The sequence below is a fragment of the Perca fluviatilis genome, chromosome 2, assembly GCF_010015445.1.
Source record: "Perca fluviatilis chromosome 2, GENO_Pfluv_1.0, whole genome shotgun sequence".
In the NCBI taxonomy this organism is placed as follows: domain Eukaryota; kingdom Metazoa; phylum Chordata; class Actinopteri; order Perciformes; family Percidae; genus Perca; species Perca fluviatilis.
Window position 1 is genome coordinate 26,716,936 of NC_053113.1, and position 14,565 is coordinate 26,731,500.

Below are 14,565 nucleotides of genomic sequence, written 5' to 3' on the forward strand. Positions count from 1 at the left end.
AGAGAGAGAGAGAGAGAGAGAGAGAGAGAGAGCAGACCTTCACTTTCAGCCCTGAAGATAAATGTTCGGTTGTTTGTGACGACCTCAAACTTCAGCTCCCCCACACTGGTCACATTAGTGATGAAGGCAGTAGAGATGATCCCCTTAGAATACACCTCCTACAACACACCACACACACACAGAGTCAACTACTCTGTTAAACCGCTACATATCAAACATACAGCATGCAGGAAGTGTGTGTGTGTGTGTTTATTCATGCTTGTTTTTGCATGAGTGGGAAAGGAAGTTTTGATGCATCAGTGTATCTAATGTGCAATCCTAACAAAAAGCGCTTTTTGAAGGCATCTTGACCTTCTCACAGAACAGATACACTTTCTTCTTATCAAATACATCAATCCACACTGACTGCGAGACACACAACACACCTATGTGTGAAGCACGTCACCACAGCACTCCCCACTTTTTGCTTATCTGGTGTGCTTCGTAAAGTGTTTGATGCACAGGCAGCTGTTGATATCATACAAATCTCCCAGTGCGCTTATATGTTAAAACTTATCTCTAATGATTCATCATGGCCCCCAGTTTTGCTATGAGCTTTACGGTTTCACTAACGTTATAGGCATACTTCCCCTACTCACTACAGGGAGTAGGGTGGGCAGAGAAAATCAATACATACAATATGTATACATGGAGTCCACTTGAAAACAATTTGGTCCAAAGCTTTCTGCTGTCAAACAGCATGGTGACAGTTTGGCAGGCTGCTGGCCTTTCAGTTTCTCAAGAGCTGTGGTGCTGACAGCTGGTTCTGACCATGGCCTGTATAAAATATGGATGTAGTCTCAATGATGTCACCCTTAGGTTTCGGAAGAGACAAAATTAATCTCGAAGTGGGCAGCTTCCCAGTAGCTCCGGCTGTCGCCATCTTGGCAGTGCCTGACATCAGCTAATCCAAAAATAGGCAAAGAGGTGGAGCGTGGAGGAAGCTGAGGCGGGCTGAATGAAGCCTACAGTCTATGCTCGACTAACTTTAAACCTGAATGTGATTAAACGGGTGATTTGTCATCAAGGGGTAAACTTAGCTATAAAGACCAAATAGATTTTTGTACCAGGCTGTAAGCATTAATTCTGCTGTAAAGTTGTGCGTTTTAACATGGGTGTCTATGGGGATTAATAAGGCGTTCCATTTACCTCGGAAGTCAGAAGCCAGAACTGGGAATGATGTCACACTTGAGTTGACCGCGTTCCATTAAAACACGTCGGATTTCACTGTGGTGTTAGCTCTATCCAGGTTAGCCATTGTTAGCAATACCAGTTGATAATGCATTACGCAGTTTTTTTGTAGATACAAACAGTGTAGCAACATGTCCACAAATAAAAGTTGGACAGTACTGTGTTTAAAACTAGTTTAATGATACACAAATAAGACAGAAGTGCTAAATAAACTGTATATTACTACAGCTTTCACTCCTATTGATGCATGGAGCAGTCATGTTGGATTTTGAGGTCGGCTTGCTCGGGGTACTGTGAGGCGGTCCGACTTCCCAAGTTGGATATCCGACTTAAGGGGGCACGTTTCCAACTTAGAACTTCAAAGTACAAATAGAACGCACCATGACTCCAGTTTGGAGCCAGCCTGATGTGGCCACTGGATTAAATGCAGTTTGTGGCACCTCCGGATTGGCTTTTTTTTTCAGCACTGGAGATTGACGCTTGGTTATGGCAACAGTGAAGTAACATGGGTCGGCCTTGGGTGTGGATTGAACGCTTCAGTAGTGCTTGCGTGCTGTTCACGTCTCACTTTTGAGAGATTTCCAGTAAGAGTGACTACTGTGATCATGTGATAAGGTTACTGTACATGTTTGTTGTCACCTTGTCATTGTCAAAGTATCTCAGGTAGTCCACATCCAGCTTTACCCATCGTCTCTGATAATAAAGGGCCCTGTGTATGAGAACACACAAACATGTAGTCAAAAGTGTAAAATACCAACTCCTTTTACTGTAATACAAGAGGAACTAGGATAGAAGTTTTGCATAGTTCAACTGGATAGTAATTTGAAACACTTCAGCAAAAAGTCCATGCAAAGCATATAAAATCAACTGTACAATGTTAAAGGTCATTTTGTGAATAATAAAATGAAAAGGCACAAAAACGCTTAGTTGTTATTTGTTCAGGCATAAAAACAGTGCTAACAGTGAACCTTAAAGTGTGATTGAGATAGTGCCTTCATATACACAGCAGATACCTGTGTGTTTTGGTTGATGCCCTCAACCTTAGCTTGCGTGTGTGTATGTGTTGTCATTCATACCCCTGAGGTGGATTCTTGTCCAACCAGCCCATCTTGATGACAGCGGCAAGCTGAGAGCTGTCGTCTTTAGGGGCTGGAGCCAGTCTGCCAGTGTTTGGCAGGTAGAAACTTCCTTGCTGATTGTCGATCCCCCCGTCCTGCCATGGGCTAGGACTTTGGATGCACAGAAGTAAGCACACAAAACACTCGGTAAATTATATTAACAATAAGAAACTTGAAATGAATGTTTGTCTAATAATATTGTATAATCTTTCTAAATAAATCTACCAGTTATTGTAATATGGGACACATTTCAAAGTGCCACTACCCCTTAATTGGACTTATCAGCCATAAAACCAACAAGTGTATATTTTGTGTCACCACGGAAACCAAGGCCATTGCCTAAAGGTTTCTGCAAGGCACCAAGAATACGTTTCTGTGAGTTTTTATCCAACTGGTGGCTGCCTTGACAATTATAAAACAAGAGGACATTTGCTGACTATATTTACAACTAAGGTGTAAATAGATTATTTCTGCTCTAAAGTTAAACTTTTGACATCATCACATGACAGGTAATGTGTGTAAATGCAAACCTTGAGAGAGTAGTTTGCGCTCGTGCATAGAGATTTATTAATTTGTGGATGAAATGGATTGTCAAAAAAGTGGACATTGCACCGGAGACAGTAGTATTGTTTAATGTGATCGAGCCTGTCTCGATTTACTTTTTACCACTATTTCAAGCTTTCCAAAACTTTAATAAACACATTCTACACTGAACAATTAAAAACACTCCTGAAAAGTCTAAGACAGCTTGGTCTACGAGTCAGGCCTCGTCACTAAAATATACTAGTAAGACATGTGATTACATTTACAGATAACTTTATGGCACAGACAACTCAAATATTTTTAAATTAATTTAGTAAAACAAAACACAAATATTCAAAGAGCAAAAAAGGCCTGAGAGCAATTCTGGTGGGTAAATAAAGATTAACCGGTCAGAATTCAAAACCACAACCTTACATACATAGAAGAAAATAAGAACAACCCAAGGTTTCTTTTCAGCACTGTAGCCAGGCTGACAGACAGTCATAGCTCTACTGAGCCATCTATTCCTCTAGCTCTGAGTAGTGATGACTTCATGAGCTTCTTCAATGATAAAATTATAACAATTAGAGATAAAATTAATCCCCTTTTGCCCTCAACTTCTAACAGTTCATCTTTAAATACAGGACCGCTAGAACGAACGACTAATCCGGACATATACTTAGACTGCTTTTATCCTATAGACCTTCAACAATTAATGTTAAAGATATCCTCAGCTAAGCCATCTACCTGTCTCTTGGACCCCATCCCAACGAGGCTAATCAAAGAAGCGTTACCCGTGGTAAACACTTCACTACTAGATATGATCAATATGTCCTTATTAACAGGTTATGTACCGCAGTCATTTAAAATAGCGGTGATAAAACCTCTTCTGAAAAAACCGACCCTGGATCCTGAGGTCTTAGCAAACTATAGACCTATATCTAACCTTCCCTTTCTATCCAAGATCCTTGAGAAGGTGGTTGCTAATCAGTTATGTGATTTTCTACATAGCAACAGTTTATTTGATGATTTTCAATCAGGATTTAGAAAGAAACTATAGCACAGAGACGGCACTGGTGAAAATTACTAACGACCTTCTAACAGCTGCAGACAAAGGACTTGTCTCCATTCTTGTTTTACTAGATCTTAGTGCTGCTTTTGACACTATTGATCATACAATCCTGTTACAGAGATTAGAACACTTAGTCGGAATTAAAGGAACTGCACTAAAATGGTTTAAGTCTTATTTCTCTGGCGCGATCCCAATTTGTTAACATTAACGATAAACCCCCTCCCAAGCACGCAAAGTCAGCCATGGGCGTTCCTCAAGGCGCTTCAGTGCTTGGACCAATTCTATTTTCCTTATATATGCTTCCTCTAGGACATATTATTAGGAAACACTCAATTAATTATCACTGCTACGCAGACGATACCCAATTATATCTGTCAATTAAGCCAGATGAAAGTGGTCAGTTAGCAAGACTTCAAACGTGTGTTGAGGATATAAAATCCTGGATGACCCACAACTTCCTGATGTTAAACTCAGACAAAACGGAAGTTATTGTGATAGGACCAACGCACTGCCGAACCGTTTTCGAAGATATAGCTACTCTGGATGGTATTGCCCTGGCCTCCAGCACTGCGGTCAGAAATTTGGGAGTTATTTTTGATCAGGATATATCCTTCAACGCCCATTTAAAACAAACCTCAAGAATAGCCTTTTTCCATCTTCGTAACATTGCCAAAATCAGGAATATCCTGTCTCAGAATGATGCTGAAAAACTAGTCCATGCATTCGTTACTTCTAGACTAGATTACTGCAATTCCTTATTATCAGGTTGTCCAAATAAGTCCCTTAAGGCTCTCCAGCTGATCCAGAATGCTGCAGCACGTGTTCTGACGAGAACTAAGAGAAGAGATCATATTTCTCCTGTATTAGCTTCTCTGCATTGGCTTCCTGTGAAGTCTAGGATCGAATTTAAAATCCTCCTCCTGACTTACAAAGCTCTAAATGGTCAAGCACCATCATACCTAGAAGAGCTCTTAGTACCTTATTGTCCCACTAGGGCACTGCGCTCCGGAATGCGGGGCTACTCGTGGTTCCTAGAGTCTCTGGAAGTAGACTGGGGGCCAGGGCCTTCAGCTATCAGGCTCCGCTTCTGTGGAACCAGCTTCCAGTCTGGGTTCGAGGGGCAGACACCGTCGCCACATTCAAGAGTAAACTGAAAACCCTCCTCTTTGACAAAGCTTATAGTTAGGGAGTGAGGAGTTGCAGCGTCCACCTAACCCGGCCCACCTGCTTCTCCTCGTAGTTAGTTATGCTATTACAATTCTAGACTGCAGGGGATGCTGTTTCCTTCCTATGACACACTGAGCTGCTCTCTCTTCTCTACTTGTTACTTCTGTATGCATCCTGTCCCAAAATTGCTTGTTACTAATCTAGCTCTGGGGAGTTTACTCCCCGGAGTCCTTATGTTTCTTCTTCGCAGAGCTATGCTCTGTGATTCTCTGCAAATCCCGGCCGCATCCTGCTGCATCCTGCTGCATCCGCTGCATCCTGCTGCATCCGCCGCATCCACCCATGCTCTGCAGCGCCACGTTACATCCCGCAACGCCCTGCTGTGATGTTCCTATGCACAGAGTAGTCTGGATCCGGTATAGGGGACTGCACTACTCAGTATGACAAGATGTGCCCTGCTATGACATGAACTTCCACGATAACCGACGTCACTGTGACCTTTAATGTGACTATTATCGCCACTGTTCATCACACCCCCAACCGGCCCGTCAGACACCGCCTACCAAGAGTCTGGGTCTGCCGAGGTTTCTTCCTAAAAGGGAGTTTTTCCTTGCCACTGTCGCGATAGCCACTGCTAATGCTTGCTCTTGATGGAATTACTGTAATTGTTGGGGTTTTGGAAAGTGTCTCGAGATAACTTTTGTTATGATTTGATACTATAAATAAAATTGAATTGAATTGAATTGAATTGAATTGAACATAGAAGCTATGGAGGACTACCATGGTCAGCGAAGAACTGGTGATAAAGTTGTCTCTGCAGTTGCTTGTCGGCTATATTTCTACTGTACAGCATAATTGTGAGTTTCTGGGTTTGTGGTACTGGTTTGTTTGTTTTAATGCATGACTCACTCATCCTCATCCAACTGCTCGTCATCGCTGTACAAAGAAGTGGACCGTTCCTTTTCCTTGCCGGGCACTTGCAGGGACATATCCTAAATGAGAAGACAGGCATCATTCACAAGGTGCAGGAGCAGAAGAGGAAGAAGAGTGTAAAAGAAGGAAACATTCTCACTTACCCTGTCTGGTGCGTTCATTTGATGAACACTGGGGAAAAACAAGTCTGGATCCTCGTAGTCATCTGAATTATAATCGAGTGAATCCAGCCCTAAGGGAGGGGGCAGAAGATTAAAACAAATGGAGTTGTAATACTTAAGTTAGTCTTCCAGTTTAAGTCTGGTTTGCAGGAAAAGCTTAAAGGAACACGCCGACTTATTGGGAATTTAGCTTATTCACCGTAACCCCCAGAGTAAGACAAGTCGATACATACCCTTCTCATCTCCGTGCGTGCTGTAAAGCTGTCTGATGGCTCCAGCGGCATCAGCCCATAACAGAACAGGCAGGTGAATGGTTCCAGTAATCCTACTGCTCCAAATAAGTGACAAAACAACACCAACATGTTCCTATTTACATGTTGTGATTTGTAGAGTCACAGCGTGTACAAAAAACAACGTAACATGAGACACAGCCGTGATTCTAACCGTAAACAAACCGAGAACTATATTCTCAGGCGGAAGAATATAGTACTTGGGCGGAGTGATATGCTCGCAGCAAGCCTGTCTGAGAATATAGTTCCCGGTTTGTTTACTGTTAGAAGATGGCTGTGTCTCATGTTACATTGTTTTTTGTACACGCGTATACTCTACACCTCACAACATGGAAATAGGAACATATCGTTACGATATTGTCACTTTTGTCACAATTCGAGCAGTAGGCTAGTTGGAACCAGTTACCTGCAGGATCTGTGCTGGGCTAAGCTAATGCTGGAGCCGATCGAGATCAGCGTTATGCACGCCGAGATGAGAAGAATATACTGTAGGGTTATCAGATAAGCTAAATTAATAAGTCGTTCAAAATTTCGTTTATTATTTACAAAAAAGAAAACACACAATATGATGTCCTGTCAAGAAAAGAGAAAAAATATTATACATACTGTTTTTCGAAAATTGAACAGTAACTTTCTGTACTGACACTCAATAGGATTTGGACAACCCTCAATTAACCATAATGCATCACAGCAATACTGTACAAGATAAACTGTATATGTAAAACACAAAGTATATCATAAGTATTGGATTTTGGATACCTTGGGGATTGTAGTTTTTCCATTTTCAGTTGGGAAACAAATAATCAAAACTATCCTGAAGAAGGCATTTGGCAGGATGGATATAAAGAAAAAATAGATGAATATTGAACATTTTGAAGCTAACTTTACCTGGCTCACACAACAACCCACAGATAAATTCAACATGTTTGCATTCTTTCTCTGAGGGTTACAAGAAGTAATTCCCGGAAATGCAGAAAAATACTGATAAAGCAAGAGTAGGGAAATTTGGATAGAATTTAAAAGTAAATAAGAGCACTGATTATACCAGTTACTCAAGTTACCTGATTCTGGATTAGAGTGTTAGCTGTAGATGTTTGTGAACTGAGAAACTAAATGGTCTGGGAAGGTAAGCATATAATGTTACTAGGCTTGGTGTGGTAAGACTCTCTCTTAAGAACTAGCTTTTCAGGCTGAGCAACTAAGTAACACATATTAAGGAGAGTCATCTTCCCTCAGCATGCTGAATAGGTTAAATAAACATCAAGTTGTAATAGCCATTTTAAGCGGCGACACTAGAGGCGGTTTCTATAAAGCACTGGGATGTAAAGAGAAAGCTGCAGTTTTAATGGCCTCGGTATTTATTTTTAGCAAGTTAATCAGCATTTTCAAGGCTCTCTTTTAGTTGTATTAAACTACTTAGTTTTTACACAAAAGTTTCATTTCTATAAATTTCATTTACAGTGACAGTGAAAATGCTATACAGTGAAAGTATATAAAATACTGGTACTCAGGTAAAAGTCACCTAAAGCAAGAAGATAATATTTGTAAGCACATAGGCTGATGTTGAGAGAAATACTGTGCAGATTTTGATTTTAGTTAAACAATATTTCAGCACAATTTCAACAGGAAGTGATGAAAGTCAGTCTTTCCTCTACTGTTTAAATACAGATATGTCAGTTCAACATAATTCATAATTCACACAGTGAACCATCAACACTGGTTAGAATCTGGCTGGGGACCTTTGTGGTATGTTGTTCCCCACCTCGCTCCCTTGTTCCTATCTCTTAACTGTCACTATAAAATTAAGCAATAAAAACTATTATATGCTGATTATACTACTTACTGGACTTACTGGAGGGAGGTTGGGTGACTCTCCTTGCAGGCAGAGCCAGCTGAGCGTCAGGTTGAGTTAACTGATGTGTGTCTTCTAAAGTTTGGGGTGTCCTGATGCGAGGTGGGACCTGTGGAGTTTGGTCTTTCTGCATCTCATCAGCGACCGTCTTGGTGGGAGAGGGGCTGGGAGATAAAGGGGTACAGGTCAGGTCAACAGAGGTTTGGAGAGCATGAGTCCTCGGACACCACGGTAAAAGATAGTCTGAAAATGAGTCAATACATCCTCTTTAGGGAAGAAAGCCTTCCTCCCTTGGACATCCTCTTAATGTCTTGTCTTTTTCTCATTCCGTAGTAAAAACTACAGAAATAACAGCAATGGAGATTTTACTCCAGGCACCAACTACAAAAAAAGTTGTTGGCAACAAAGTTACACAGAGCTGATGGTCTCTAAAAACTGCATAATGAAAAAAATGAATCACTCTGGTATCCTGTTTCAGTCCACATTATCGACTGCTGCTCTCTCTTCTTCACTGGAACAATAATTGATACCAGAGCTGTGGCAAACCGGCGTCCCTCTGCTCTCCTTGCTACTGTCTGACTGTTTTCTCTCTTCACTTCTGGTTTAAGTAGGAAGTCTGAACCTGCCTCACTCTGTAAGATCCTATCCCCATGTAAACATGACATGCCTCTGGCTCCGCTGCAAACACTCACAAACACAATGTGCCACATGCTGTTACACCAGTTGTACAATACTGTATACCATGGTGAAACATTCCAAGGGTAACAATACCACCAACAATTTATATAACCGTCATTACCATGATTATCACTATTTATAGGGCACAGTGAACATAGCACAGCTCTCAACATAGCAGTTTTATTTGTTTCAAGGGCACAGGTGGGCGGGATCAAAAATCAATTACTACTAAGCAGCATTAAAGCTATAGTGCATAGTTTCTGCCGCCCCCATGAGAAATTCTAAGTAATGACAACAAAACTGTCGGCGCGTCTACATGATACAAGCCTTCTGTAACCGCGCACCCCTCCTCCCTCCTGACACTCCAAAGGAGTCCAAAGGAGGAAAGGAGGACACTCGAATTTCTGCGAGGGAAAGTCACCAGACGCAACAATCTTCTGAACATAGCCATACTGAGAAATAAAGAGAGAGTTGTGTGGAGCTGATTAATGTCTTAATTAGTTTTGTAGCAACTGATTTGGCAATGGCTTGAATGTAATGTTCATTAATATCAAAAAGTTACACACACAAAAGCTTTAAAAACTTTCTAACGGGGAGCTATTTGGTTTGCAAATATATTGCCGGATCAAAGATTAAAAATGCTGCACACTAAAATTGAAATAATGAATTTGACATTATAAAAATCTGAAGATCGAAATGTCCTGACGTGCCAACGTGCTTTTGTTTATGGTGTTTTTAGTGTAATTGAAGAATCAAAAAATGAAAAATACAGTTGATGGTTTACAATATATTTCAGCACTATTAAAATGTTTTTCCTATCTCTACTCTACATACAGAAATGTAGGTTCAATAAAATCCATAACACTCAGTGGCTGAGGGGTTATGACACTGATGATGGAGCCCAGTTCGAATGTGGCTTTTGCGGAATACAACAAAGCTAAGAATACAGTTGATGGTTTGTTAGTTTGGATTAAATTCAAGACAATCCCGATTTGAAGCAATTTTGCTATATTTCCGCACTAATAGCAGCATTTCAGGAACGTTTGCTGAATATTGTGGTAATACCGTTTATCATGACATATAAAATATGCTCCCATGTGTGCAATATTGTCACTTACAATACACACTTCTCTAACTGCTTCTTCTGGATTGGGTTGTGGTGGTGGTGCAAGGCTAAGTATCTCACATGTACCTCTCCCTAGATACTCACTAGCTCTTCCTCTGGGATCCCAAGGTGTTCCCAGGTCAGATTGGATACATATTCTGGGCTGGTCTCACACACCATCTTACCCTCAAATGTGAACAACACCTCAAGCTATTTTAACTCCTCCACTTGTTCCTGCATATATCGAGCAATTGTAATATTGACTAAAATAATAACAATATGACTGTGTTTCCCAATGCAACACTTACAAACAGGGCCAGTAGGTTTAGGGCTGGGTATCTATTCTTAACCCAGTACCAAATAGTAAAAAAACTTCTCCAGTCAAACAATACCTGCATTTGATCCTTTATGTACCCAGATATAGAAAGAAATTACTATTTGTATGGTTTAGCTCACAGCCAATCAACACAAGCGTTCTTCAATTTAATGAGACGTGTGACTGGCCCACTACAGCAGCAGCTACACCCTATACAGTCTGTGGTGTGGTAAAGTGGATTTTAATGTATTTGACGGGGTTAGCAGTTCAGCGTGCAGAGATGCCATATGGCTATACTACATGCCTGTGGTGTCTGATAAAAATAAATTCATAAAATACTGAAAGATTATTTCGAATTAAGTACTCTATTGGTATCGATATCACTTTAAGGGGACTGGTATTGGTATCGTAATGTTTTTTTGTCTTTTGTCTTTTTTGATAGGCTAGATAGAAGACAGGAAAGGGGAGAGAGGGGGGATGACATGCAGCAAAGGGGCAAGGGTCGGATTCAAACCCAGGCCGCTGGCAAGGACTCAGCCTACATGGGGCGCACACTCTACTGGGTGAGCTAGATCCTGGCATCCTACATTTTTAAACGATACCCAGCCATCCTGATGTTACAAGGAAATTACACATTGTTCATCAAACATTATCAAAGCTCAGGTTTGCAAGGACAGATGAGCAAACCGAAAAAACAGCAGCCTTACTATTGTGGTTTTGAATGTGAATACACTGCACTTAAGCACATGGTCTTTGATCTATATGTATTATTTGGTTATCCTAAAATATCTCTTGTGGCATTTAATAATAATCTTTTTGTTAGTCGCAGGGTTAGTCATTAAGACACATAAACAAAAAAAAAAAAAAAAAAAAAAAAAAAAAAAAAAAAAAACAACCAAAAAACAAAACAAAAAAAAAAAAAAAACAACCCACGCCCCCCCCCCCCCTCTCCCTTTTTTTTTTTTCTATTATTTTTTTTTTTTTTTTTTTTTTTTTTTTTTTTTTTTTTTTTTTAAAAAAAAAAAAAAAAAAAAACAAACCAAAAACACAACCCCAACCAAAAAAAACAAATTTTTTTTTTTTTTAAAAAAAAAAATTTTTTTTTTTTTTTTTTTTTTACTTCCCAAAAAAACAACCAACAAAACAACAACTTTTTTTTTTTTTAAAAAAACGGAAAAGCCCCCCCAAAAAAAACAACAAGCCTTTCGGACCATCAGTTAAACTTACTTTAGAGACAACCTACTGTAGTTGTTACGGTGAGCTGTGTCGGCTCAAGTAAAAAATTCTAAAATGGTTCAGTCAAATTCTGTGTCTAACCGAAATAAACTGCTTTGTTGTGTTTTTCAAGGGCCCCTTTAAGGTGGTAAAACCATGTTGGCAATAGCTGTCAAAATACCTACATTTATATAATATATGTATACAGTCAGTTATTAGGAGGCAGACCACAGACCCCTGTGGACAGATTGCATTTTTATGCACTTCGGTTCCAGCACGAGATACTTATTAATGAAGTAGCAAACCATGAACCATAAACTTGAGACTCTAAATATATCGTCCATTTATGAGTTTTTAGTTTAATTATAAACCAGAAAATGATACACAATGACAGGAAACTGACCTATTGACACAGTTCCTTCTTTTTCTCAGAGGAAGAGTGCTGAGAGAGGGGTTTTAGCTAGATGCTATTTAACCTGCCCTCTGCTAGTTAAGAGATGACTACAGGCTGGAGAAACAATGGCCACTCATTTCTCCTCCCATACAGTGTTCATGTGAACTTATTCCAGGCTAATTTTAACACTTTATTCTTACATCAGCGTACATAATAATAATAATAGCTAATGGACCCTTTAGTTGTTGGTTGGTATTGACAGATGAGAACTTTCTAGTTAACTTGTGCTAATGTGTTTATTGTAGAACCTCCCCATCTTTATCTTAAATACACACACAATGTAGCAGTTTGGCAGTCAGGACCAGCACCAAGTTATTCTATGCTGTGGCAAACAGCCAATGTACATTATTTATAACCTCTGTCTAAAAACCGTTAGTATGTCACTGCTGATAGGGAGTGCTAACAGTAAAGCTAAAGAGCACAGTTTTGCTCTTAGAAAACAACTGCTTTCCATAGCAGCGAAACACGCCAGGGATGCCTTTGCAAAATCCCATTTTACTGGTTTTGAATGCTTTACAGACAAAGGTAATACACCAATACCAGTGTCAGTTCCTTAAACGTGCATAGCCCCAGGACTGGGCAGGATATCTGGTCTCACATAGGATCATTAAAACAAAAGTACCTTATTCTGGTCAAGGTGAAACAAACTCAAGTAAACACGATAACATTTTCACTGTTGATAACATAATAACATTCCAACAGCACCTTGTTTTCTATTTACTGAAAAAAGGTTTTAACCGAAAAAAACAAAACATGAACACAGCAGTAAAGAAAGGCGTCTTTGTCCGAAAGGCTAGCACAGAACAGAGTGAGTAGGGGGATTCGAAGGTAAGAGCACATGCTAAAAACAACTACCGACTGACAAGACACATTTAGAGAAATGATTACTATCAATGTTACCTGTCCCGAAATGTTCAAATAGAGTCCTCTTCCATGACGACTAAACAATCTTAAAACGCACACACATCGGAGAAGGAAAAAAGGAGGAGGAAATGACCAGTTAACCAGAAGATGGGAGGATGCAACGAAGCATACGGACAAGGAAACTAGAGAGTGTGAATGTTATTCGAGGCTACAAAAAGTCTGTAGGTATTTCCTGGTAACAAATCACTTTTGCCTTTCTCTCTTATCTTTATTTCTCACTCTCTCTTTCTCCCTGTGTCACTCACAGAGGCTAATAAGAAGGAGAGTTTTTAACTGCTCCATGTGGTTCTCCATTGTAACTTCCTCCCTCTCTCTGCACCTCGTTTCCCTTTAAAACACAGAGAGAGAATATGCATATGTTGCTCACAATAGAAGTACTCCGTGAGGCAAGGTTTAAGTTTCTTTTCCCTTACTGGTGACTAGACACAGAAAAAAGAAAGAGTTCCCAATTTTGTATGCTATTACCAGGAAGTACACAGACGTGATAAATGACCGCGACAGACTCAGTGAAACAAGTAGCATGATAATAGTATGCCGTTAAATGGAAAACGCGCAGCCTCTTTGTTGTGAATACGTTGCATTCCTTTCTGCAAAAACTCTGAACGAAGCCTCTCGCATCGGTTTTAATTGGTATCATGAATTTGTATGATAAATTGTTACACTGTTTTCCTTCCTGAAGATTTATCTGTGTGAAACTACCTTAAATCAATCCTCCTCTGGTGCCTCTCCCTTATCCATCTACTCTCACGTCATCAAAGTGAGTGGAGCGATTGTTAGACAATGTATATATCCTAGTGTGTCTTGTTAAACCTTTAGAACATTGTGAAGTGAACCCTGCTTCATGTCACTTTGTTTTCTGAGTGCTCGCAACTGCTACTCAAAGTCAACTCGCAGCGGTCAAGCCAGTAGATGATGGGATACGAACCACAAAACAATCAGATGATGGTGATCGGATTGTTTCATAACACTCTTAAAACACTAGTGTCTTTTACAGACCCACAATTTTGCATACACGGGTACAAACCAGCAAAAACAATACTGCCTGTGCAAAAACGACACAGACACACAGACACACACACACAGACACTCTCTTCTTCATGTGTTTCTGTATTTAAAAAGGCCATTGAGCTTTAGGTCCAGTCAATCAATGTGCTTCTGCCTTTCAGTTTTAGGAAGTGTACAATTTGAATTTCAGGAAGTGTTTAAAAGCCAATTACATTTTTGGCGTCTAAACGGCTTAAAAAACTAACAAAGGTTGACAAGAGATGCAGTTTTCCTTCTTGTCCAATAGGTGGCAGCACAATCCTCAGAACTAATCAACATTTACAGAGGGGAGATTTGTTTTTCATTTCTCAATTACATGTATTTTTCAACACACAAAAATACACAAAAACACATCACTGACAATCATTTACATTATTCTGTAATTTTGCCTTCAATACAGCACCCTCACACACTCAGAGGAACAGCCTATTACTAAATCTCACTCTTTTACATAGTCTTCCACTCAAAGTTAATACACATACAG

The 14,565-nt window shown here is 39.9% G+C and overlaps 1 protein-coding gene across 4 annotated transcripts in view; it reads right to left on the minus strand.

Moving 5' to 3' along the window:
* Nucleotides 1-14,565, minus strand: part of LOC120575574 (arf-GAP with Rho-GAP domain, ANK repeat and PH domain-containing protein 1-like) — a 61,232-nt gene that overhangs the window by 33,373 nt on the left and 13,294 nt on the right. For 2 of the 4 annotated variants that reach the window (XM_039826378.1, XM_039826359.1), the window contains exons 3-8: nt 8,337-8,509; nt 6,186-6,274; nt 6,019-6,101; nt 2,307-2,459; nt 1,870-1,939; nt 38-158 (exon numbers count right to left, since the gene is read on the minus strand). In XM_039826378.1, the coding sequence (XP_039682312.1) occupies nt 38-158; nt 1,870-1,939; nt 2,307-2,459; nt 6,019-6,101; nt 6,186-6,274; nt 8,337-8,509 (689 nt within the window). Of the gene's footprint in view, nt 1-37; nt 159-1,869; nt 1,940-2,306; nt 2,460-6,018; nt 6,102-6,185; nt 6,275-8,336; nt 8,510-13,013; nt 13,188-14,565 lie in introns of those variants that run through there. The other 2 variants (XM_039826384.1, XM_039826369.1) reach the window with 2 other exon arrangements.